At 47.4% G+C, this 26880-nt stretch overlaps 2 protein-coding genes and 1 long non-coding RNA gene across 4 annotated transcripts; 1 reads left to right on the top strand and 2 right to left on the bottom strand.

Moving 5' to 3' along the window:
• Positions 1-10840: 10840 nt before the first annotated feature.
• LOC123167727 (putative F-box protein At1g47790) lies at positions 10841-12533 on the bottom strand. Its single transcript, XM_044585589.1, has one exon. The coding sequence runs from the start codon at positions 12348-12350 to the stop codon at positions 10857-10859; it is 1494 nt and encodes a 497-aa protein (XP_044441524.1). The 5' UTR covers positions 12351-12533; the 3' UTR covers positions 10841-10856.
• Positions 12534-13163: 630 nt separating this feature from the next.
• LOC123181132 (uncharacterized) lies at positions 13164-19690 on the top strand. Of its 2 annotated transcripts, XR_006491504.1 has the most exons (4): positions 13164-13366; positions 14257-14305; positions 18264-18409; positions 19243-19690. It is a non-coding gene; the product is annotated as an uncharacterized lncRNA (long non-coding RNA). The 2 variants fall into 2 exon arrangements; XR_006491503.1 differs by lacking the exon at positions 14257-14305 and having other exon boundaries at positions 13169-13366; positions 19243-19652.
• Positions 19691-19711: 21 nt separating this feature from the next.
• LOC123158603 (uncharacterized) lies at positions 19712-24288 on the bottom strand. The gene is made up of 4 exons (XM_044576518.1): positions 24150-24288; positions 22633-22876; positions 21133-22423; positions 19712-20983 (listed from the first exon to the last, which is right to left on the bottom strand). The coding sequence occupies exons 1-3, from the start codon at positions 24286-24288 to the stop codon at positions 21223-21225; spliced, it is 1584 nt and encodes a 527-aa protein (XP_044432453.1). The 3' UTR covers positions 19712-20983; positions 21133-21222.
• Between the last annotated feature and the right edge of the window lie 2592 nt (positions 24289-26880).

Below are 26880 nucleotides of genomic sequence, written 5' to 3'. Positions count from 1 at the left end.
AGGCCAAAAAAAAGAGAGAAAAGGCCCAACAAAAAAAGAGAGAAAAGAGAGAAGGGACAATGCTACTATCCTTTTTCCACACTTGTGCTTCAAAGTAGCACCATGATCTTCATGATAGAGTCTCCTATGTTGTCACTTTCATACACTAGTGGGGATTTTTTATTATAGAACTTGGCTTGTATATTCCAATGATGGGCTTCCTCAAATTGCCCTAGGTCTTCGTGAGCAAGCGAGTTGGATGCACACCCACTTAGTTTCTTTTGTTGAGCTCACATATTTATAGCTCTAGTGCATCCGTTGCATGGCAATCCCTACTCACTCACATTGATATCTATTAATGGGCATCTCCATAGCCCGTTGATACGCCTAGTTGATGTGAGACTATCTTCTCCTTTTTGTCTTCTCCACAACCATCATTCTATTCCACCTATAGTGCTACATCCATGGCTCACGCTCATGTATTACGTGAAGATTGAAAAAGTTTGAGAACATCAAAAGTATGAAAAAATTGCTTGGCTTGTCATCGGGGTTATGCATGATTTAAATATTTTGAGTGGTGAAGATAGAGCATAGCCAGACCATATGATTTTGTAGGGATAACTTTCTTTGGCCATGTTATTTTGAGAAGACATGATTGCTTTGTTAGTATGCTTGAAGTATTATTATTTTTATGTCAATATTAAACTTTTATCTTGAATCTTTCGGATCTGAACATTCATGCCACAATAAAGAAAATTACATTTAGAATTATGCTAGGTAGCATTCCACATCAAAAATTCTGTTTTTTATCATTTACCTACTCGAGGACGAGCAGGAATTAAGCTTGGGGATGCTTGATACGTCTCCAACGTATCTATAATTTTTGATTGTTCCATGCTCTTATATATTCTGTTTTGGATGTTTAATGGGCTTTATATTACACTTTTATATTATTTTTGGGACTAACCTATTAACCCAAGGCCCAGTGTAAATTGCTGTTTTTTTTGCCTATTTCAGTGTTTCGCAGAAAAGGAATATCAAACGGAGTCCAAACGGAATGAAACCTTCGGGAGAGTTATTTTTGGAACAAACATGATCCAGAGGACTTGGAGTGGACGTCAAGAAATCAACGAGGAGACCATGAGGCAGGGAGGTGCGCCTGCCCCCCTGGGCGCGCCCCCACCATCGTGGGCCCCTCGTGGCTCCACCGACCTACTTCTTCCTCCTATATATACCTACGTACCCCGAAACCATCGAGGAGCACCACGAAAACCTAATTCCACTGCCGCAACCTTCTGTACCCGTGAGATCCCATCTTGGGGCCTTTTCCGGCGCTCCGCCAGAGGGGGCATCGATCACGGAGGGCTTCTACATCAACACCATAGCCTCTCGGATGATGTGTGAGTAGTTTACTTCAGACCTTCGGGTCCATAGTTATTAGCTAGATGGCTTCTTCTCTCTCTTTGGATCTCAATACAAAGTTCTCCTCGATATTCTTGGAGATCTATTCGATGTAACTCTTTTTGCGGTGTGTTTGTCGAGATCCGATGAATTGTGGGTTTATGATCAAGATTATCTATGAACAATATTTGAATCTTCTCTGAATTATTTTATGTATAATTGGTTATCTTTGCAAGTCTCTTTGAATTATCAGTTTGGTTTGGCCTACTAGATTGATCTTTCTTGCAATGGGAGAAGTGCTTAGCTTTGGGTTCAATCATGCGGTGCTCGATCCCAGTGACAGTAGGGGAAATGACACGTATTGTATTGTTGCCATCGAGGATAATAAGATGGGGTTTATATCATATTGCTTGAGTTTATCCCTCTACATCATGTCATCTTGCTTAATGCGTTACTCTGTTCTTATGAACTTAATACTCTAGATGCATGCTGGATAGCGGTCGATGTGTGGACTAATAGTAGTAGATGCAGGCAGGAGTCGGTCTACTTGTCACGGACGTGATGCCTATATACATGACCATGCCTAGATATTCTCATAACTATGCTCAATTCTATCAATTGCTCGACAGTAATTTGTTCACCCACCGTAATACTTATGCTCTTGAGAGGCCACTAGTGAAACCTACGGCCCCGAGGTCTATTCTCTATCTTATTAATCTCCCGTTATTTCTATCACCGTTTATTTTACTTTCTTTACTTTTAGTCTTTATCATAAAAATACCCAAAATATTATCGTCCAGATGGCGCGATGACCGTCCGGTGCCCTGCTCATGGCTGTCGCCGATGAACGTTCGCGCTCGTCCATGGCAAGGCGGTAGGCGGAGCGAACGGTAAAGATACCATTCTTCTCCGGGCTCCACGCGATCATGTCGTCGGTGATGCGGGTCGACGTGCGGATGTTGGTGATGGTATGCACGTCCGCCGGTAGGAAGTGGCGTTGTAGGAGGTCTAGCCGCCAAGCACCAGACACATCCAGGAGCTCTGCCACTCGTCGAAGCCTGCATGTTCCTTGCTGCGTGATCGGGCGCCCAGTCGGCTGCATGGGCAACCAACGGTTCTGCCAGATCCTGATGCTTTGTCCGTCCCCCACGCGCCAGACTAGGCCCTTTTTCAAGAGCTCAAGCCCACACTGGATGGCCTGCCAAGTGGGGGATGCATTCCCGGGGAAGACCGTGTCCTCAAGACGCCCCTCCGAGTAGTATTTGGCTTTCAGTACCTGCGCACATAGACTGTTAGGATTGATTAAGAGCCTCCAGGCCTGTCTGTCAAGGAGGGCTTGGTTAAAGAGACGGAAGTCTCTAAACCCCAGCCCGCCCTTCATTTTATGTTGTTGAATCTTTGGCCACACAGTCCAGTGAGTTTTCCGTTTGCCCTCTACAGAGCCCCACCAAAAATTACGGACCATCCTATTCAGATCATCGAAGACTGACATTGGTAGCTTGAAAACACCCATGCTATATGTAGGATCGCCTGTGCAACTACTTTAATCATGGTTTCTTTGCCGGCAGGGGAGAGTGTGTCATCCCAAGCAATACTCCTTTTCAGAAGGCGAGACTGCAAATTCTGAAATTTACCTTTGTTCATACGACCATCTGGTGTAGGGAGGCCTAGATATTTCTCCTCAAACGTGTCCAAGTCCACATGCAAAACAGACCGGATCCTCTCCTGTTTGGTGGCGGGGCATGAATTACCAAACAAGAGGCTGGACTTGGCCGGGTTTATATACTGCCCTGTAGCACGCTCATATGAGTGTAGCACTTCGCACACTTTAGTTGCCTGTTCCTCGACTGCTTTAAAAAATAGCAGTGCATCATCTACAAACAACAAATGAGAGATGCCCGGCGCTCTACGACAAACTTTGAATGGAGTAAAGTCTCCTTTCATCTCGCCCTCCTTTAACAATGCAGAAAGACCGTCAGCCACAAAGAGGAACAAAAACAGGGAGAGAGGATCACCTTGCCGAAGTCCATACGACGGTGCGAACGAGTCCAAGAGGGTTCCATTAAATTTAACCGTGTATCTCACCGAGGTGACGCATGTCATGATCCAGTCCACCCAACGGCGAGCAAAACCCAACTTTATCATCATTCGCTCCAAGAAGATCCAATCCACCCTGTCATATGCTTTGAGAGGTCAAGTTTATAAGCACAAAAACTGTTTTCCGGCTTCTTCTCCTACTGAATAGAATAAATGCACTCAAAGGCCACCAATGCATTATCAGTAATCATCCGCCCAGGGACGAAGGCACTCTGCTCTAGCGAAATAATTTCATCCAAAATGGGGCGGAGCCGGTTAACCAAACATTTAGCCACAACCTTGTAAATGACATTGCACAAGCTTATTGGTCTGTATTCTGTCAGCCGCTCTGGTTTGTCTACCTACGAGATAAGAACAATGGAAGTGTCGTTGACCTCCTCAGGCATTCTTCCAGAACTGAAAAACTCCTTCACCCCTGCAATAACCTGCTCTCGCATGACATCCCAGTTCCTCTGGAAAAACCGCGCGGGAAATCCTTCTGGCCCCGGCGCTTTGAGAGGTCCAATCTGAAAAAGAGCGTCCGATATCTCCTTATCCGTGAAGTCTGCACACAGACCATCAATCATGTTGTCAGTCACACGAGTATTAATCAAATCAATTACCGGGTCCGCACAGAGTGTAGTGTCGGTGGTAAAAAGCTTAGTGAAGTACGATGTTGCCATGGACGCCATAATATTGTGGTTCGTCTGGACCACTCCTGCCTCGTCCACAAGCGACTTAATGCGGTTTTTTCGAGCCTGCCACACCGCTTTCCGATGGAAGAACCGTGTGTTTCGGTCGCCCTCCTTGAGCCAGGCAACCCGGGATCTCTGCATCCAAAGCATCTCTTCCCTATACAGAAGCTCGTTCATCCTGTCAGTGGCCTCCCGAATCTCCTTCCTGTCTGCATTCATAGATATAAGCTCTTCCAAGCGGGTACGAGATTTGTTAATTTCTTTAATAACATTACCAAACTTTTTAGGGCTCCAGTCCTGCAATTTTTTCATCATAGTACCCAGGCCGACCGCAATATCACCCAGGTTAAGCAAGGAACCCAAATCTGTCCAAGTATTCATAATTACCTCAGGGAGGGACGGATCCCTCTCCCACATCACCTCATATTGCCGGCAGCGCCTGCCAGACTGCTGCACGGGCTCCTCCAGAACGCATTGTAGCAGGATGGCAAAGTGGTCTGAACTTGGCGCCACAAGGTGCTGCACCTTGGCCTCAGAGAACATGTCACGCCAAGTGTTGTAAGCCACGGCACGATCAAGTCGAACTTTAACATCTGCCCGGCCCGCACGACGGTTATCATAAGTGTAAGGCAGGCCTGCAAAACCGAGATCACCCAAACCACAAACCTCAAGAACATCACGAAAATCAATCATCTGACCTGCCGAGCGTGGCGTTTCGGAGAAATGCTCAAAGCTCCACATGGCCTCGTTAAAGTCACCAGCCACGACCCAAGGCATGTCAGCTTGCTGGTGAAGATCACGGAGGAGGGACCACATGTGATGACGGTCCTCCGTCCGTGGCTCGCCGTAGACGCAGGTAAGCCTTCAGGGTGGCTCACCCGCCGCCGCAGTCACATATGCATCAATATATCTTTCGTTAATATCTTTTACATCAACGATAAACGACTCATGCCAGTACAAAGCAAGACCACCACTACGACCAACGCTATCACAAGCATCAAAACCACTTAAGCCTAACCTAGCACGGTACCTCTTCATTTTATTTTTTGGCTGCCTAGTTTCACAAAGAAAAAGATACTAGGGGAATGAGCCTGGACTAGACTCACGAGATCACGAACTGTCCGGGGGTTCCCCACCCCTCGGCAGTTCCAACTTAAAGTATTCATTGCTCCTGACGGGGCTCTATTGGCCCCGTCAGTTCACCGACGGCCCCTGGGTCGGTTGCCTCGATAGTGCTCGCCTCCATCTGCGTCTCCTGGCTCGTGGACGCCCCTCCATACACAACATGTATGTCTTGTCCGCCCTCCGTTCTTCCTTTTTTGGGTGTACGTGCATATATGTTGGTTGAAGTAGCTGCATGTTGTTCCTCAGCCATACCCTTGTTGCAACCTGACTTGGACTTCCTTAGTTCAGCCAAAAACTCGTCAACAACTGGGTTACCCGTTGCATGATCAGCAGCATACTCCTCCGTCGCACCCGTCGTCTTCATCTGGTTCCCAAACGCCAGTGTTTGCAGCCGTGGATTGAGGCGCCCAATAGCCGTGGATCCACCATCGGAAGGCTTCGGGCGATCAGCATCCACGGAGGGAACCCTATGTGCGCCCCCACCGACCTCCGGGTTCACCTCGGCCACCAGCGACTCCTTGCCGGCCTCGTGTGCAGACGACGACGACATCCCAACAGACTGCGGCGGCGTAGACGCGTGGGGTTTGCGATCCGGTGGCTTGCGTGGTTCCTTATGTAGTCCCTCCATAGCCCTAGATGAGTTTTTGTAGGAAGAAGAAGAATTCCTTTCCTTGCGGCTAGGGTTAGGGCGTCCATGATCCTCCTCGTGCCATGATTCAGCACGACTCCACCCCTCGTACTCCAAGAGGTATGCGGGATCGTAGCACCTTGGGGAGCCGAGCGATCGATCAGCGGACTCAGTCGCGGCTGTTCCGACGCCCAGCCTAGACTGAGACGTGGAGGAAAGGCCACACACAGCCGACGCGGTGGCCGGCGATGGTGGCTGCGGGGCGGTCACCTCCAGATCGCCAAGTGCGAGAAACCCTAGCAAAGAGGTGGCTGGAACGCTACGCATCGAGGGGCCAAGCGATCGGTCTGCGGACATCGCCGCTGCTGTTCCGACGGCCAGCCTGAGCTTGGACGCGGAAGGGAGGCCGCACACAGCAGGCGCGGCGGCCGGTGGCGACGGCGAACCTACTTAATTTGCCGGGAGCACTACGTGCTTAAACGACAAGCGCACAGACAATTGCCTATCCACAGTGCACGCACTCATCGACGCCGGCCCCATGCATGGCCTCACGCACGCACGTACCGACGCGCGCCACCCAGAGCTGCACGGCGGTGCGCCGCTCGCTAGAAGATAGTAGTATAGGTTTCGGCCCGGGACGGTGGCTTGGGCGGCTCTTGTCATGGGTGTTAAAAGAGTCAATTCCACCGTAAGTGTCCGAACTTGACAAGAAAAGTCGGTTTGGTGCTAAAACTTGCGGCATACATCTCTATTCATAATAAAGTAGTTGGTAGTCTCGCTTTCAGGTTTTTTTCGTTTCACCTTCCATAGTTTTTTTGGTACCTCCTCCCACCTTCGTTGGTTTTTTTTCGTAGATTTTTTTTCGTCCCCTCCCCCCACTTCATCGGTTTATTTTCGCGTCACCCTCTCACACAACGAAAGAAATCTGAACAGATCAGAACTTTCCATACTGGCGCAAGTTATTTAGTAATGTAGAATCAATCACGAACAATCTTTAAAGATCAAATCTAAGTTAATTAACCTTACCTTAAATCACTCAATCACATTAACCTTAACTTAACTCACGGATGGTAATCAATCTCCAAACAAAGGAAACAATACATCGAGGGAGCAGTAAATAAACTCCCTTTCTTATGACATGTATATGATCTTCCCTTCCCTCTCCGTTGTCGAGTGTTCTTGATTCGCGAGGCCGATGCTTGGGCTGCGTTACTGGGTCGCGACGGTGCCGGAGGACGAGGACGGCGAGGCCGGGTGCCGCGGCACCGCGTTGGCCGCGGTCGGTGAAGGGGGCGAAGAAGGGCGGCTTCCCTGGCCGTGGCCCTGGGAGTTGGTGCGGTGGAAGTGGCACTTGAAGGACCCGGCGTGGGTGGCTGGCGCGCAGACGCACTTGGAAGCGGGCCCGTGGCCCGCGCCGGACGGCGCCGACGCCGACCCGGGCCACCTTCTCCGCGTATTCTTGGAGTTGTAGCTAGACACATAATCCATATTGTTATGCACTAGCGTGTGTGTGAAATAGATGAATTATTGTCCCGTACCCAATAAGATGGATATGTGTGTGTGTGTGTTAGAGAGAGAGGGAGAGGGGGAGAGAGAGTGAGGAAGAGGGAGGGAGAGAGTGTGTGTGTGAGGATTTGATGGTAAAAAAGGTCGCCAATGTCACTTGATATGTATGAGAATATTAATATTGAACTCTTAAAGTTAATGTGGCCCTGTTGCAACGCACAGACGTTCTTCTAGTTGAACTAGTGACATAACTTGGATTGGGCGTGCATCTACGGTGCTAATCACGTTTTGTATACGCACAACATGCTGACGAGGCGCGCCAACATGGCGTGGGACCCAATGCCAGTGACTGGAAGGCAGGAAAGGCCATGTGGCCTGATTTTTGCGAAAAGCACCCTGATATTTTATTTTCTCACAAAAAGCCCCTTGTTTTTTGCTTTTCTTAAATAACCCTGAAACGTCACTATGAAATTTGTGCCCCACCTGCCAGGGCACATTACAGCAAAACCGCCCAGGTGCAAAAACAAGACTTGTTACCGCCAGCCCGGACTGGCTAGCCACCACACCTATCACTTGTTTTAGGCGTACACCACGTATCACTTTCTGTACAAGTGGGTTTTTTACCCGTAATGACCTATAGACAATGCAGTAATCGCGGGCCATTTTCACATGTTAGTATTTTGTTCATAGGATTTTGTAGAAATACGTAAATTAAAAATAATATACATACACATAAATTACTCCATCCGTTTCATAATATAAGACCATTTTTAACACTAGTGTAGTGTAAAAAACACTCTTATATTATGGGACGGAGGAAGTAACTTATTTTAAAAAATGTTTTTGTAATTACAAAAAATCATATAATTCTAAACATATATTCTCATTTAACATAATGGCCATGTAACTCTAAAAAGTGTTAATATTTTAGATAATTTTCATGTAATTCTAAAAATATGAGTATTATTTTAAATAATGTTCACCTAATTCTAAAAAATTTTATTATTTAAAATAATGTTACTGTTATCCTAATAAATATTCAAGTACTATTGCAAAATGTTTTTATAGTTAAATAATATTTATGAATTATAATAATTTTCGTAAATTATAAAAATACTAATTTATTACTAACGTATTCATAAAAATATTCATGTATTTTTAGGTCGTATGCATTCAGATAAATATTCATGTCATGCAAAAAAAATCATGTACTCACTTTCCGAGAAATATTATTGCTTACACTACTGTTATGTAATTCTTAATAATATTCAAGCATTATTTAAAAATAATTATATAATTGAAATAGTAAATATGAATTATAATCGTATTTATGAATTAAAAACACTATCATTGAAAAATGGGCCATGGTCACTGCAGCCCATTAAGCCCCATCTGGGTCATTAGGTTTTTTTCTTCGAGAAATATGAGTCACTAGTGTAGCTATCCCGGGAAAGTATCCGGTGCTCCCATCCTTGGGGTACTCCTAGTGCTCCACAAAAAACATTCATAAATATCTCAAAAATTCTGGAAAAAAATGAGAATGTTCACACGGAATGTCACTACATACCCTAAAAGTTTCAGGTCCAAAATTGAAATGTACATTGAGAAACAAAAAAGAGAAATCCAGAGTTAAATAGTGTCAATGTTGCTTTTGTCTCTTCTTTACACTATTCATGCTAGATTTCACATTTTTATTTCTCAATGTGTGTGTCGAGCTTGGATCTGAAATTTTTAGGGCTTGTAGTCACATTCATTGTGAACATTTACCATTTCTTTCGGAATTTTTTTGAAACATTAAAACAAATGTTTTTTGACATTGGAGTACCGAGAGCACCGGATACTTTCCCTAGCTATCCCAACAAGACAACAGGTTTGACTTCGTTTGGTGAGGTCGCTTGTTGGAACTCGTGAATTTTGCATCTTCGTTTCCTCTTTGTACTGTTTCCTGACAGGTGGGCCTCACTGATTTTTTAAGGGAAAAAAAATCAAGGGTCTCTTTTGCGATGAAAAAAGTTCCAGTGTGTTTTTCACAAACGCCCAGGTCACACTCCTATCCCGCCTTTCTGGTCACTGATAGTGGGTCCCACGCCACCTTGGTGTGCCATGTCAGCATGCTGAGCGTATACAAACGTGATAAGCACCTTAGATGCACGCTCAAGCCAAGTTCTGTCGCCGGTTCAAGCACCTGTAAATACCACAAGTTTTAGCACCAAACCGACTTTTCTTGCCAAGTTCAAGCACCTATAGTGTAATTGACTCGTGTTAAAATATATGTTCATGTTGCAGGTTATCGTGCCATAATTTCAGATCATACTTTGCATTCATAAAAAGTGTCCATGCAGTTAACTAACTTCTCGGTTGTATTTGTCATTTGCGTCATGGCGCAACGGGTCATCTAGAACAGGCAACGAGTTATCTAATGTATATAGTACTCCCTTCATGCCAAATTTCTTGTCGTAAAAATGGATAGAGATGGATTTATCTAGAACTAAAAATCAACATACATACATTTTCGTGACAAGTAATTTGGGATGGAGGAAGTAGTAGACATGTGCATCATTTTTTCTTCCTTACAAAGCATTAAGGGGTACAAAGCGTTAAGGGTAGGAAAAAACAAAATAACTACCCGAAGTGTGGGTAGTGTACCACTTGCAAGAACATCTACACCACTGCATCGCATGGTTGAACTAAGCTATCCATGGCCAAAACAGGGACAAACTTCTTTCCTTGGATGCTCGAGTCCAGATGGTAAATTGTCTCCAGCTCAACCGTCTTGGAGGCATAGTAACCCAATGATCTCCCGGTGCTGAGTAAGATTCTTCCATCGTTGGGATTGACGGCCAGCAGCGTCGTATTCTTCGACGAGTACTCCGGAAAGAAACTCGCTAGCTCTATACAACGTCGCATGGACCACATGCCATTGCCATCCATGTCCCATATCTCTATGGTGTTGGTGCTTGGTCTTGAGCACGTCACACATACCTCTCCTTGAAGCTCCGTGATGGATATGTAGTATTTGCCGCAAGGTGGCCCTGCCAAGACATGAAATTCTAAAGTGTTAAGATAAAGCATTATGATCTCGCTGCAAGCCGATGTCGGACCAAACTCGGGGTCTACAATCCAATAGAGCTTGCCGCTTGCATAGACCGGCGGCGCGTCGGCCATAGGCCTTGAAGGAGGATCTATCTTTACCCAATGACGCCGTTCGATCAACTGGATCTTGCACTCAAGTTTGTAGTCCCTCGATGTCCGGTTTTTTTCCTTATACGCAAGGCTCACCAGGACATGCATTCCTATATTGGGTGCATACCCAAGGGCGACGCTAGGTGTTCTCTGGATGTCACTGGAACAGGATGCAGCATTCTTACCATTGCCCAAGTTTATGGCTCGGTAATACTTTGTCAGTGGGTTGCACACGAAGTCATACTTGGCCCAGCTCCCTGCGTTCAACCCATTGCACGGCTTGGAGTAAACCACTCTTGAGCCCTCGTCAACCAAAGGCGGTACGTCTGGTGTGTCTCGTTGATGAAATCCTCCAGGGCTTTGAACCTGAAGGGCGTTCCATCTGTGAACATAATGTGGGGAATTTTATCAAGGTTTGCATGGTACAAATGTGCACCGATGAAGCAGTCGGCCTTTATCATAGCACGCCAACCCTTGCACACCTGGTTCAAGCGCCCAACCGTGCGTGCTGGCAGGTACATGAGCACCGAGGACGCGGCTCGTGCCCATGGCGAAGTGAAGATGATCTCCTCGTTGGTGCGGCCCACGGACGCGAGGCGCTCCTCAAACAACCCGATGGTGGGGAATTCGCTGTCCCAGTTGCCCTGATCTCCCATGATCGTGTCCTCCGGCGAGAATACAACTTCCGGGACGCCGGTGTCAGGGTCCACCACGAACACCTTGCATGCGCTCGTGCCAAACAGGATCTTCTTCTTCTGAGCGCCATGGTCATAGTACATGTCAAGCGGGGCGATCCAGGAGGACTTGAGCGGGGCGATCTCCGCTTCTCCCATGCTCCCCCAGTTGATGCACTGCAGTCTTTCCCATTGCCCTGCCTCGTAGTCTCTTTGCAGCCAGATGTCGTAAGGGTCGGCAAACTCCGGATGGTCTCTGCGTTTTGCGTGGTAGACACATAGGAAACCGCCCAGTTCAGTTAGCATGAAGTCCGGCGAGTATGATCGCGTCTCCGCAGGCAGCACCATCGTGCTGAACGTCTCGGCGTGGATATTGAAAACGGTGAGGAGGTCTAGGCCATGCGTGTGGACGAAATGCAGATTGCCGTTGCAGAGAACGGCTCCCTGCCTCCCATTGACTCGTAGCTGGCATGAGTGAGGCTGCGTGGCAGCAGGCCTCCAGTGCGTGGACTCGTCCAGAGTGTAGACCTCGCACACCGTGTCGTGGAGTCCGAGGTCACGGTCAAAATTGTACATGCGCACTATTTTGTACTGCTTGGCCGTCGAGCAGTAACCCATGCCGTAGATCATGTGGGTTCTGCCGCCGGCCCAGGCCACCCTGGCCGGTCTTCTGTCCGGCAGAGCCAAGAGTTGGTTGGCTGAAGGGTTCCACACGTAGTGCAGATCGTAGTCGAGGCAGCGTAGGAGGACGATGCCATGGCAGGACTTGGTGATGGGGAAGATCTTCCCCTGCGGCAATCTCCAGTTGTCCATGATGGTCTCCGCTGGGCCACCGAGCTTCCATGCGTAGAAGACGTTCTGACAGGTTGGCTTGAGGAACAATCTGCGGTGGTGGCGGGACCGATCGGAGTGGAGGTCCTCGAACGCGGGGGAGGTGATGAGGGCGTCCCACGCGCGACTCACGCAGCGGAAGCGGCGGAGCGACCTCACCGGCAGGCGGGAGAGGATGTCCTCCACGATCTCCTCCGGCAGCGTCCACCCGCCCTCCATCTCGAGCCTCTTTGCTCGCGCCGCGGTATCCATGTCTGTCTCGGCGATTGCTCGGCCACGCAGGAGCTGCACCTACTACTACGTCTACACTCCTTTTTCTCGGCGATTGCTACATGTCTGGCGTGGCAAGTCGTGTCGCTAAATAGGCCGCGAGAAGTCCGAACAGGGATGCGACTCGGACTCGATGATATAGCAACCTCTTCACTTTTTGCGCCCATACGTTGGCTTGGCAGCGGCAGCAGAATCCTTAGGCAAAAATTTGGCATGCCCACAATTGGCAAGGCAGTCCGGGGCGCTAACCGAACAGCCCCTAAATCTTTCAAGTAATATAAAGCACCTCTTTCTGAAAATATTTGGTAAAGTGAAGAGGTTGTGTACCGGCGACCAAAAAATTGGCAGGGTAAGCAAAAGCTGGCACCAATCCAAACGCCCTCCCAGGCTTGTGGTCAATGCCAAAATATTGGCATGACAGCTCTCGGCAGTCATCCAAACAGCCTATTAAGTATTACATCTGGCCTCTGCATAACTAAGATACACACAACCAAACACGGACCACTCACACAAACGGAAAACGGAACTGCTAAATCTCAGTCGATTGAGACTTCGCGAAATCTCAGTCGATGAGCCAGTCGTCCGATGCTTCTGTCGTTTTAAGGTTCGTGTTGGGCGCTTTCTCCTCTGTTTCAGCCTGTCTAAGGTGTGGGCCGGCCTGTTTTTTCTTTGTCCGACCATCGGCGCGTGTGGCGTTTGCTTTTGTGGGCTAGGCAGGTGCTGGGGCTAGGCTTTTTTGTTTTGTTTGTCCTTTTTTTCTGTGTTGTTGTTTGGGCCACAATAAAGAAAGGGAAGGGGAAATAGCTACCCCGTGGTAACTAAGAGGAGGGGAACGACCAGTCGTCGGGGTCTATTTCCTCGCCTCTCTCTGTTCTTCTCTCTCATCCGAAGAACTGTGCTGGATAAAGGAGAGCTGCAGAGATCCAAGGTTCCTTGAATTGAAGAAATCGGCTCGCTCCTGCACGCCCAGCAAGAGGATGGGCGACGCTTCCGGTGGAGTAAGTTTTTCCCTCCTTTTCTCCATCTGTTTTTGTTTGTTTTGTTGGTGCTACACTGTAGATCTAAGGGGGGTTGGGTTCCATTTTGTTTGGAACAAGTGTGGATTAATAGCTTCGTGTCCTTTGTTTGGATATAATCGGCTCTAGGATTTTAGCCCTTTTTGTGTGATTTTTGTGTTTCAGTTTGCTGAAAACTTTTGTGGAGCAGTACCATGTTTTGAAATCATTCTATGGAAACAAAAGGATTATTAATGGACCTATCACTAACAGTGGCATTTTTTTTCTTCAGATTGCTGAAACCCTATGAATCAGTAGGATGTTCAATCTTTCTCTGGAATCAAGAGAATCATTTTCTGAACCTATCACTTGTAGTGTTATTTTGCTTTTGTTTTTACAGATTGCTGAAACCCTATGAATCAGTAGCATGTTCAAATATTTTTCTATGGTAATCAAAATAATGATTACTGAACCCATCAGTAATGGTGGCATGTTGATTTTTTTTCAGATTTTTTCTGAACCCATTTTTCTGGTGTGGTACCGGTTTATTTTCTTTTCTTTGGGGGTGGGGGTGGGGGGGGGGGGGTACCTTCTGTTTGTGAGGTTATGTCCAGTAAAGATTTTTTTTACATCCAGTTGCACGTTTTTGTGTAGGTGCAAAAGTCCAGCAGCACTAGTACTGACCCGTTTGATTTATACATGTGTAAGGCCAGAAGTAGTACTATCAGTACTACTAATATATTTTTGCCTGTAGGTACTTAGAGAAGTTAATTAGGATCTTTTAGCTGAGAAGATCTTGTATAGTATTTGAGCAAAAGTAGTACCAGTACTGCCTTTTTTTATGTTATGACTCGTTGACAGTTAGTAAAACAGGGAGTGGTTTCCTTTTGCAGGAGAACAAAAGATTGATTAAGCCAGTTTAACCCAAGGAGAGACAAGAGAGTATGTTCTTTTTTTTTGTTTGTCCTGATGCAAACAAGCACCCTAGCTACACATGTCCTGCACAGAGATTAAACTAAAAACTCATTTTACCCTTCTACAAACATGTGTTAGGCTGCCTAAGTTGACCTTTGTTAGAATAGAGCCTCTGCTAATCATTCTATATTGACAACTCCATCTGCTTTTGTTACTCTATGGTAGGAATAATTTGAATATGAACTTAAATTACATAAGTAAACTATATTTTTTTTGTTTTGTAAGTCTAAACTGCTTTTTCAAGCAAGAATATAGTACATGTTTTCCGATCCAGTTTTTGTTTTCGTTTTTGGCATGCTTCAAGTAAAAGTCCAAAATTGTTCTTTTCCTGGTTGTTAGTTTCTTCTATTACCAACATAGAATGAAGAGTGTCAATTTGATTAAACACTCACAAATTGCCTTTGTGTTTTTGTAATTCATTTTTCATGAAAACAAAGTAATTTGCAGGAGTTACCTAAGTAGCTAACTTTTAAATCCCCTTCATGATTCCGCGTCCTATTTTTTTAATGCCAACCTCGCGAAAATAATTTTTTTAGGTGGTGGTTGAGAGGGTGTGGGGATGGTCAAAATGGCAAACATGCATTTCAATTGAAGCATCACTGTCCTTTTTTTCTTAAAGCCCCTTCTATTGAGAAAGTCTGAAGAAACGTGCAGCCACTAAGCCTCCCTACTTATCATCCCACCCTCTTCTTTATAAGTTTTGTCACACCCACATAATAAAGTAAATCTGAACACAAACCATCATCGGTTTTCTTTTCTTTTTTGTCATAATTTTTTAGTTGCGGGAATCTAGATGGCGAAGCAACAATCCTTTTTTGTTGTCAACTAGATGGGTTTTGTCATCTATTAGATAGGGAGAAAATCCATTTTGCCTTTTTTTGTCGAAGGGTAGCGGGAGGGCGAGGTGGGGGGGGGGGGATTTGCATGTTTAACACTAGACATGCAATTGTAAGTGTCACCCCCGCCCAAGAAATTCACATCTGATGGGGCTTAGAACTGCATGCCTCTCCCCCGACCGTAACCGCCTTGTGTTTTTATCGGAGGGCAGCGGGAGAGAGGGGTGGTGGGCAGTAGCAAGTCTGAGTGGGTGGGGGTAGTTGCATCCTAGCACTAGGCTTACAACATTAACTGACATCCAGACTATAACTGCATGACTTCCAATTGCATGTCCGATAGTAGGCCTGCAACTGCAAGTGCCGCCCCGACCACAACTGCAATTTGGCCTTGTATTTTCTTTGGAGGGCGGCGGGAGAGATGGGGTGGGGCAAGTCCGAGGAGGGTGGGAGCGTAGTTCCATGTCTAGATGCAACTGCAGCCGCATCTAATTTAAACATGGTTGCAACTGTTTTTTTAAGGTGGGAGTTGCATGTCCAATACTAGGCTCGCAGTTGCAAGCGTCATCCCCATTGCAACTACATGTCTTCCAACATGGTCGCACCTGCTCTTTTGTTTTTGTTTTTTTATAAGGTGGTTGTTGCATGTCTAATACCAAGCTCGCAACTCCAAGTGTTGCCCCCATTGCAATTGCATGTCCGATAGTAGGCCTGCCACTGCAAGTGTCGCCCTGGCTGCAACTGCATGTTTTCCAACATGGTTGCAACTTGTCTTTTTGTTTCTTGTTTCGAAAGCTGGGAGTTTCATGTATGATACTAGGGTTGCAACAGGAAGTGTCCCCCCCAGTGCAACTGCATGTCTTCCAACATGGTTGCAACTGGTGTTTTTTGTTTTTTGTTTTGGAAGGTGGGAGTTGCATGTCTGATACTAGGCTTGCAACTGCAAGTGGCGCCCCCACTATACCCGGGTGCACCTGACTGCAATTGCATGTCTTCCAACATGGTGCACCCGGGCTTTGTTTTGTCGGAGGGGCGGAGGGGAGAGGTGGTAGTTGCATGTCCAACTGTAGTCATGCAACTGTAAGTGTCGCCCTCGACTGCATGTCTTCTAACTTTTTTTGAGGAATGCATGTCTTCTAACTTGGTTGCAATTAAGCTTTGTTTGTTGGAGGGGATGACTGGGGGGGGGGGTGGGCGGTCAGTTGCATGCCCAATTGTGGTCATGCAACTGCAAGCGTCGCCCTCGACTGCAACTGCATGTATTCTAACTTGGTTGCAGTTGGGATTGTTTTGTCCGAGGGGACGACGGGGAGAGGGGGTCAGCTGCATGTCCAATTCTAGTCATGCAACTGGAAGCGTTGCACATGACTGCAACTGCATGTCTTCAAACTTGGTCGCAACTGCGTATTGTTTTCTTGGAGGGGGCGGCGAGAAGAGGGGCCGTGGTCAGTTGCATGTCCCACACTAGTCATGCAACTGCAAGTGCCACCCCGTGACTGCAACTGCATGTCTTCCAACATGGTTGCAACTGGGCTTTGTTTGTCGAAGAGGGCGGGGGGAGGGGGAAGAAGGAGGGGCAGTTGCATGTCCCACACTAGGAATGCAACTTCAAGTGTTGCCCCCCTCAATCCAACTGCACGTCTTCCAACAAGGTTGCAACTGGGCTGTATTTTATCGGAGGGGGCGGCAAGGAGATGGGGGGTGCAGTTGCATGTCCCACACTAGTCATGCAACTACAAGTGTCGGCCACGGCTGCATTTGCGTGTCTTTCAACTTGGTGCTACCGGGATTTGTTCTGTTAGAGGAGGCGGCGGGGAAACGGGGGGAGTTGCATGTCCCACACTAGTCATGCAACTACAAGCGTCACCCCCCAAACTACAAATTGCATGTCTTCCAACATGGTTGCAACTGGACTTTGTTTGTCGGAGAGGTGGCGGGGGAGGGGGTCAGTTGCATGCCCAATTGTAGTCATGCAACTGCAAGCATCGCCCCCGACTGCAACTGCATGTATTCTAACTTGGTTGCAATTGGGATTGTTTTGTCCGAGGGGACGACGGGGAGGGGGGGTCAGCTGCATGTCCAATTCTAGTCATGCAACTGTAAGCATTGCACATTACTGCAACTGCATGTCTTCGAACTTGGGCGCAACTGCGTATTGTTTTCTTGGAGGGGACAACGAGGAGAGGGGTGGTGGTCAGTTGCATGTCCCACACTAATCATGCAACTGCAAGTGTCACCCCGTGACTGCAACTGCATGTCTTCCAACATGGTTGCAACTGGACTTTGTTTGTCGAAGAGGGCGGGGGGAGGGGGGAAGGAGGGGCAGTTGCGTGTCCCACACTAGGCATGCAACTTCAAGCGTTGCCCCCTGATTCCAACTGACGTCTTCCAACATGGTTCCAACTAGCTTTATTTTGTCGAAGGGGGCGGCCGGGAGAGGGAGGTTGCAGTTGTATGTCCCACACTAGTCATGCAACTGCAAGTGTCGGCCCCGACTGCAATTGCGTGTCTTTCAACTTGGTGCAACTGGGATTTGTTTTGTCAGAGGGGCGGCGGGGAAACGGGGGGAGTTGCATGCCCCACACTAGTCATGCAACTACAAGCGTCGCCCTCCCCCCTCGACTACAAACTGCATGTCTCTCAACATGGTTGCAACTGGGTTTTGTTTTGTCGGAGAGGGCAGCGGGGAGACGGGGGTAATTGCATGTTCCACACTAGTCATGCAACTGCAAGCATTGCCCCCGACTGCAATTGCATGTCTTCCAACATGGTTGCAACTGACCTTTGTTTTGTCAGAGGAGGCGGCGGGAGAGGGAGGGGGGAAGTCTCATACCACAATCGACATTCAACTACAAGCAATCATCCCAATGACAATTACATGTCTTCCAATAAGGTCGCAATTGGACTTTCCTCTTGTTGGAGGGGGCGGCGAGGGCGAGTGACTTTTCTTTATTTTGTTTGTTCAATTTTTAAGCTTGTTTTTCTAAGGAATCAGAAGTAAAATTAATTGTTTTGTATTTTTTCTCAAGTCTTTGGAATGTGCCCCATGCTCAACGTCTTCTAGAGGTCTCTCACATACTGTTTGAATTCAGGGACGAGCAGAAAGAGAGAGAATAGACGCAAAGGAGGTCGCATCACAGGGGTGCGCACATCGAAGATGTCCGCGGCTGAAGTCGTCGGCGACGAGATGCTTAGCTAGGCCGGCGCACCTCTAGGCTAGTCCCGCCCTGTGGACCAGGTAAGTGCGGAGGACCTAGTTTTATTTAGCGATTTTGAGGGGGCGATTTTCGTGTTTTTGGCGTGAGTTTACTCTCTGATGTGAAATGGAGGAATGATACACGCGACACTGATGAGGATCAGGAGGGAGATTTTTGTGGGGGATTGGAGCCAAGTGTGTTTCTTTGATGCGTGTAGTGGTGAGCTCGATGTTTCTGTAGTATAGCAATAGCTGCTGTTTTGGAAGAATCAAACAGGATGTTGGGGTTGTTTGCTAACCTGAGCCGCTAGAGGCAATTCTTTTGGTGGTTTTGATTGCAACCTTTTTTGTGCTGGTGAGACCACGTTTGATGTAGATTTTGAAATCCATCCAAAACCTCATGCATGTAGGCATGGTTTTTTGGATCTAAATTAATCCATGATGTTTTGTTCAGAATAAGCTCATGGTTTGTGTGTGTGTGTGTGCGCGCGCGCACCTGTTTTTTTGTCTTATTTTTATAACACAAGCATCAGCAAAGTTTGTATATTCCTGAAGTAGAGTTGAGAACATCTCAGCTAAATACAGTGGGCCTACTGCCATTTTCATGTATGCTGGTGGTAAAGATGTCAGTTAAGTATTTACATTGTGTTGCCGTTATTTTTTTAACCTACATGTGGATGTATGCTGATGCTTCTATTTTCTTGTTTGCGGGTAAAATGTATTTGATAAAAGGAACTAAAACTGGCTGATGTTTTTATGCTAGTGGCTAAAATGTTTGTCTAGTTCATATCCTTAGTTTTTCTGCCCTATTTTTTGTTTTTTTCCAGTTCCTTTGTTCACAACACTAATGTTACATATACATTTTGCGAATACAGCAATGCATGGGCACTGACACGGATGACAAAGGAAGCAATCCTGAAAACAACACAGACAACAGAAATGCAGAAGGCAAATAGCAGTGTCTTGAAGATCCAACATTAGAAGAGCGAGGATATCATGTAGAAATCACTGACACGGAAGTTTCTACAATGGTTTGTAACCTTTTCAATAAATATCCATATTTTTTCTGAGTTTTATTAGTTGATACAGGGGTTAACTAGGTAACACGGGATGTTAACTAGCTGTTTTGCCGTGTCAACATGTCTATGTACTCTTGTTGAAACTAGGTAGAGGAGCATCTGCAAGCTGCTAGTCAACTTCAGTACTGAAAAACAACATATGTTGCTCTGATCAATTCCATGAACAATGGACAGCACAGTTCAGTTTAGTTAGTTCTGAACAGCAACTCCTGTCCTCGTACATCCATAATCTTTTGTATTTATATTGGCTGGGCCTGGCCTGCAAGTTTTTTGCTCATTACTTTTCTCAGATATGTTTACGAACAAATCATAACAAGCCCAATCACAAACAAAGAAAGTAAGCAGCCCAGCCCAAAGTATCAAACAAACAAACTGAAAAACGAAAATAAGCCCAGTTTCAAGCCAGATACAACCCAGCGTACAAGAGCTACTAAACAGGCCTGATCTACTTATGATGACATCAGCCGACTGAGACTTCGTGAAGTCTCAATCGACTGAGACCTAGACAGACCCAACGTAAAAAAAAAAGACGAAATACAAAGAGACATGTAGAGTCCTATGACGCCTAAAGTGAAGAAGGACCAATCCTATGATCATGCTGCCATCCATGTTGGGTAAAAATATTCCTTGCCATAGCCTTCAATCGTGTACCAAATATATTTGAACTTATGCAACAAACATTTCTGCCATAATATGGAATTTAATAAGCTTCATGAGCCAGTCTCGGTCCGTGTGACACTCTTTCGATGAATATAATCCATGGAAAAACAGAACATGTGGTGAATCAGTGACCAGAATACACACAGATAAATGTCACAGGTTTGCAAACTGAGGGCATCCGTGCCTAAACAAACGTATGACTTAACAACAAAACTCAGCAAACTGAACAACATTCCAGCCTAGAAGCAAACTGAACCAGCTTAACACTAACTGATGCATGCAGAAACGAAAATGACACAAAAAGTGGCATATATAGTGCATATATCTCTACACGAGATGAGAATAGCGTAACTGCAGAACCAGATCGTTCAAATCTTTACCAAGTTTCAAGCCGAAGAAGCTGGAGTTGCGTAACCCGGAGCTAATCATCTGAATCAATCCAGGCGGCCACAACAAACATAGGTTCACAAAGAACCACAACAAGGCATATTTCAAGAAGAAACGGCAACAGGGTAAACCATTGTCGAGAAGGTTCAATTGTAAACTGTTTTTTCCATCTTGACAGAAAAGAGAAAAAGTAGATCACTATGAGTTATTGACAAAAACAATACAATGGCATCCAATTGCTACCGTGGTGCTTGATCAAACCAAGACTCTTATTACCAACCTGGAGAGTATACCAATTACCAACCGAACAACATTTTCAGAAGATCATGTAATGTTTGAATTAATGAAGAAGCAATGGGGATGCCATGTCGACAGTAACTGATGAGGAGCAGAATTTGCACAGCATATCAGGAGCAAGGAACATCAGGAAAGACGATCGAACCTTTCACTGGCAGAACTGCACATCCACAACCCAAGCTCGAGAGGGCGCCTGGATATCATGAACAGAGCAACTAAATGAAGATCTAAAAGAGATTTAGTGTAGTTCAATAGAGAGCATCAACTCAATCAAGTTTCCAAAAATATTCCAATCATTCAAGCAGTACTCGATAGCGAGACAACCACGCAGCCACAAATTACCATCAGAAGTTCAGAACTCATCACAACGTCCGCAGGACTTCCGGTGGCCGCCGGTGTCGCCATGGCAAGTCAGGCGGCATGAAGCCGTCTCTAACGTGCATCGCGGAGACGGGCGATGGCCTCGCGGATCCTGATGCTCACACGCATCGCGGACATGGAGACGGAGGTCGCGTCCGACCGGGTTGGCATGCTGTCGCCGTGGCAGTGGTACGAGTGCGAGCGGTCGAAGCAGGAGTAGCGTGAGAGCGGTTGCAGGAAGGTGCGGAGGCCATGGACGATGTAGCGGCCGTCGTTGTAGACCTCAGGGTGGGAAATCTCGACGCCTTCGACGAAGAGCCTGGCGTGGTGGACGGAGAAGGTGGCGCTCACGGTGTCGATGTTGAGGCAGAGGTTGACGGAGGCCGATGGAATCTTGATGGTGGGGGCGGCGGTGAGCTCGGAGTACGGGTAGTAGCCCAAGGCGATGTGGTCCAGGAGGAGGCGGCGGCGCGAGCACATGGAGCACGAGGTCTGGAGGGAGATGTCGGGAGGCGCGAAGACGGTGATCGGCCCGTGCCACCTCGCGAGCGGCGGTAAGTTGGGGTGGTGCGTCGCCGCCGATGCCATCTCGTCGTACCCCAGCGCCGTAAGCACCCTCGCCAGCGCAGCAGCCCCTCTTCGCTGCCCCAGCCTACCACCCTCGCGACGCCGGCTTGGACAGGAGACGCAGAGCTTGCTGATGCCGCCGCGGCGCGCTGATTGAGGAGCGGTAGAAGCGTCGTCGTTGTCGTGGACGCGGCCGCGGATGGAGAGGCCGAAGCAGATGACGACCCCTCCGAGTCCGAGTCCTCCTGCAGCAGCAGTGCCGGTGCCTGGGGTGGAGGCGGCGGCGTGGCTGCTTGGGGCGGCACGGGCAGTGCATGGGGGTTCCCCGCCGTGGCTTCGAGTGGTGACGGGCTGTGCTCCATCCCGAGGTGGTTTTGGGGCATGGAGGAGGTGGCGCTGGTGGCGGGGTGGAATTGGACGGTGGCCGCGCAGGCGGTGGCGGGGGAAGTGTGGTGGCGGCGGCGCGCGGCGGCGTGCTCCGGCGAGAGCTGGCTGTGGGAAGCGGAGGCGGTGAACAGGGGTACGATGGCTATGAGGATGAGGAGGAAGAGGGGTAGGCGGTAGAGAGCCATGGTCGTGAACGGGATGTGCTAATGGCTTGAGGTCTCCCCAGAATCCCAGATTGGGGTTGGGGAGGGGCCTTTGTAGCCGGACTCCGGAGCGAAAGGGTGGCACACGCCGTTTGTGAGTTGTGACGGTCGTTTGCCTGTACAGTGAAGGGAGCCGAAATGACAAGCGTGCCCCCTAGGATTGCTGAGCAAGTTGATCAAACCTGCGAAGCGAAACGCTCAACGGACCAACATAGCCAAACACTTCAGCGTTCGTCATCATAATAAATCTTCTCGATCAGAGATCTCTAGCTGATCCTAAAAAGTACAGTGGAGTAATTTTCTAGTTTACTCCACTAAACCGTACCTAACTGGTTCTCTAAATTCAAACTTTTCACTCCCCCGCCGAAATCCGCCCCCACCCCCTCCCTCCCGGCTAAATATACCCAGCGCCCGCGCGGCTGCATCCTTCCTGCCGTCGCTGGCCCACGCGCCGCCGTCGCCACCAATGACCGCCTCCATCACCGGATTGGGTAGCCAAGACACTTCCAGCACCCCACCGACCACCGTCGTCGGCTTGTCACCGCCGAAAAACCACCCCACGCCGCCGCCTGCACCGAAAAAGAGGTTGGGGATAAAAAATCTTCACCGGCCATAAGCGGCGGCTCCAACCGTGACCGGGGCCGTCGGAGTGGCCACTGCCTCTCTGGCGACGGTCGGCCTCCCTCCCGCAGCTCCCACTGACGGCAAAAGAGCTTGGAAACCGACGGCTGCACCGTCGGCCCTCACCGAGGAGGCCGCAGAGAAGAAGAAGGCCACCCCCCTCCATGTTTGGTGCCTCGTGTAGCGTCTCTGGCCACCGCTATGGCCACTGCTCCGGTGCGTCCGGTTGTTGCTGCCGACAAAAAGGGCCGCGACTGCCAAGTGCTCGAGGAAATGCCAACAAGGTAAAAAAAACTTTCCTTTTCGTTTTGGCCGATGAATTTGACAGTGAATGTTGGTGGCCGATGATGATGGAGTTTGTTGATTTTGTTGTATTATTGTGGAGATGAAGACGGTCGAATTCTTGGCATCTTTGGAGTCCTCGGCTACGATTGGGCTAGACCATCATAATTCGATTTGGGATCATCAAGAGGAGGTGCCGAAAAAGAGGGGGCCGAAGAGGAGGTGGCCGATGTAGAAGAACTTGAGGAGGTGACTGAGGGAAGCACGAAGACGCCTAGGTCACGAACTCACATCTATTTGAAGATATTACCCTATGCTATGCTTGGATGAACATCTCCATGGATGCACGGATCAATCCGAGGACAAGTTTTGGGAGAGAATTGCAGAGTACTACAACAAATCCATGGAGCTGACATCAAACCATACACAAGGGTCTCTTGGGCATCGTTGGGGCACCATTCACGACCAATGCAACCGATGGTCTGGTTGCACCAATCAAGTGAATCATGCACCACCAAGCGATGTGCAAGTCATGGAGTATGGCTCGTACATCCAAGAACTCTTCAAGCATAGGAACAAGAAGTTCGGCCACAAGCACTTCACTTTGTATCATTCTACAAAGAGATTTGCAAAAAAGAGAAGTGGATCAAGAGAGTTGCGGATACCACTTCAAAAAGATCAAGATTGAGCATATCCGTTGAGGAGGAGGACGACGTGGATGAAGAGGCCAACAATGGACCGAAAGGGAACAAAATTGCAAAAAGAGAGAAAGAAGAGAAGTGCATATGATGGTGCATACAAAGAAGAACTTGTAGCCATGATTGGGGCCAAGAAGGTGTTGGCGAGGTGGAATGAGCTCAAGATGTTGGAGGATGAGAAATGGAGGTCCAAGTTGGTGGCCAGGGAGAGAAAGTTGAAGGTAGAGGAGTGTAGACTTACACTTGAGGATGAGAGGCTTCGTGATGCCAGGAAAGTCAAAGATCGTGCTAGCATGACCAAAACGGAAGTCTCTCTTCGGAATGGTGGTGGTGGTGGCCGAGAGGGTGGTCGCCGAGAGGATGGTGGTGATGGTGGCCATGTTGGAAATATGCCCTAGAGGCAATAATAAATTAGTTATTATCATATTTCCTTGTTCATGATAAATGTTTATTATTCATGCTAGAATTGTATTGACCGAAAACTTAAATACATGCGTGGATATATAAACAGGTATAAACAACACCGTGTCCCTAGTGAGCCTCTACTAGACTAGCTCGTTATCAAAGATGGTTAAGGTTTTCTAACCATAGATATGAGTTGTCATTTAATAACGGTCACATCATTACGAAAATGATGTGATGGACAGACCCAACTGTAAGCTTAGCATCAAATCGTCTCACTTAGTTTATTTGGTACAGTTTTCTTCATGTCAAGTATATGTTCCTTAGACCATGAGATCATGCCACTCCCGGATTCCAGAGGAATGCTTTGTGTGCTATCAAACGTCACTTCATAACTGGGTGATCATAAAGATACTCTAAAGGTATCTCCGAAAGTATTTGTTGGGTTGCATGGATCGAGACTGGGATTTGTCACTCCGTGTGACGGAGAGATATCTCTGGGCCCTCACGGTAATACAACATCACAAGAAGCTTGCAAGCATGTGACTAATGAGTTTAGTCACGACATCTTGTATTACGGAAAAGTAAAGAGACTTGCCGGTAACAAGATTGAACTAAGTATGAAGATACTGGCGATCGAATCTTGGGCAAGTAACATATCACCGGACAAAGCGAAATATATACGAGATTAACTGAATCCCCGACATTGTGGTTCAACCGATAAAGATCTTCGTGGAAAATGTAGGAATTAATATGAGTATCCAGGTCACGCTATTGGTTATTGACCGGACATGTGTATTGGTCATGTCTACATGATTCCCGAACCTGTAGGGTCGCACGCTTAACATTTGGTAGCGCTAGAGTAATGTTGAGACATTAATAGTGCAAAGTCCAAAAGTAGCTTGGAGTCCCGGATGGGATCCCAGACATCCCGAGGAGCTCCGAAATGGTCCGGGGGTAAAGATTTATATATGGGAAGTCAAATTCAGGGTTCCGGAGAAGTTCAGAAATTTTTAGTAGAGTACCGGGAAGGTTCTACAAGGTTCCAGGGGTTCCACCGTGGGGCCCAACGACCCGAGAAGGTCCCACATGGACCAAGGGGTAGGGCTACAACCCACATGGGCTGGCCGCACCATTCCCCAAGGCACTGTCGTTCAAATCTAGAGAAAAGGTCTTATCTCTAAATTTAAAGGGTTGAATCTAGAGATAAGATGTTATCTCCAGGTTTAAAGGAATTTCTCCCTTGTGGCATACCCTAGGAGGGTTTTGTACGCCCGCCCCTGCCCCTAGCCTATATGAAGAGGGGGTGCATGGGGGCAGCCACCCCCTGACCCTTGCCCATTGCCTCTCCCAATTCCTCCCACGTTTCTTCGGTACGCGCTTTGCGAAGCCCTGCCGGAATTCCGCTGCCACCACCACCACCTCGCCGTTGAGCTGGCCCCGATCTCATCTACCTCATCTCCTTCGCTTGATGGATCAAGGAGGAGAGGACGTCATCAAGCTGAATGTGTGCTAAACTCGGAGGTATCATCCATTCAACACTAGATCGGATTGGATCGCGAAGAGTACGACTACATCAACCGCGTTACATACGCTAACACTTTTGGTCAACAAGGGTATGTAGAATCACTTTCCTCTCGTTGCTACGCATCTCATAGATTAGATCTTGGGTGGTTCGTAGGAATTTTTTTGATTTTCATGCAATATTCCCCATCAGGCCATGTGTACGGCGGTGGCGGTGGTGATTTCCTTGGCAAGGACATTGTGTTGAGTTCGTGCATGCCATTGGTTGGCCTCGATGCACAACATAACACATGCTATATTTGTGGTGATTTTGGTTCAACCCTGATCGGTGAAGTGATGCCTTTTGGATGAACTATGTGAAGGAAATATGCCCTAGAGGCAATAATAAAGTTGTTATTTTATATTTCCTTATTCATGATAAAGGTTTATTATTCATGCTAGAATTGTATTGATCGGAAACCTTGATACATGTGTGAATACATAAACAAACACCGTGTCCCTAGTGAGCCTCTACTAGACTAGCTCGTTGATCAAAGATGGTTAAGGTTACCTAACCATGGACGTGAGTTGTCATTTCATAACGAGATCACATCATTAGAAGAATGATGTGATGGAAAAGACCCATCTGTTAGCTTAGCATAATGATCGTTCAGTTTTATTGCTATTGCTTTCTTCATGTCAAATACATATTCCTTCGACTATGAGATTATGCAACTCCCGGATACCGGAGGAATGCCTTGTGTGCTATCAAACATCACAACGTAACTGGGTGATTATAAAGATGCTCTACAGGTATCTCCGAAGGTGTTTGTTGAGTTGGCATAGATCGAGATTAGGATTTGTCACTCCGAGTATCGGAGAGGAATCTCTGGGCCCTCTCGATAATACACATCATAAGCTTGCAAGCAAACAACTAAGGAGTTAGTCACGAGGTGATGTATTACATACGAGTGAAGAGACTTGCCGGTAACGAGATTGAACTAGGTATAGAGATACCGACGATCGAATCTCGGGCAAGTAACATACCGATGGACAAAGGGAATTAC

Source organism: Triticum aestivum, chromosome 1D (assembly GCF_018294505.1).
Source record: "Triticum aestivum cultivar Chinese Spring chromosome 1D, IWGSC CS RefSeq v2.1, whole genome shotgun sequence".
NCBI classification, from domain to species: domain Eukaryota; kingdom Viridiplantae; phylum Streptophyta; class Magnoliopsida; order Poales; family Poaceae; genus Triticum; species Triticum aestivum.
The sequence above is the reverse complement of the archived record's forward strand: the minus strand, read 5'-3'. Positions and strand labels throughout refer to the sequence as shown.

Excerpts from the sequence above, each read along its gene's own strand:
- LOC123167727 (XM_044585589.1), bottom strand. The coding sequence starts at position 12,350 with ATGGATACCGCGGCGCGAGCAAAGAGGCTCGAGATGGAGGGCGGGTGG.
- LOC123158603 (XM_044576518.1), bottom strand. The coding sequence starts at position 24,288 with ATGGCCACCATCACCACCATCCTCTCGGCGACCACCCTCTCGGCCACC. Across the intron at positions 22,877-24,149 it reads GAAGCCTCTCATCCTCAAGT|GCGGCGGCGTGGGGTGGTTT; the intron begins GTAAGTCTACAC and ends TTTTCGGTGCAG. Across the intron at positions 22,424-22,632 it reads GAATTTAGAGAACCAGTTAG|GCAAACGACCGTCACAACTC; the intron begins GTACGGTTTAGT and ends TTCACTGTACAG.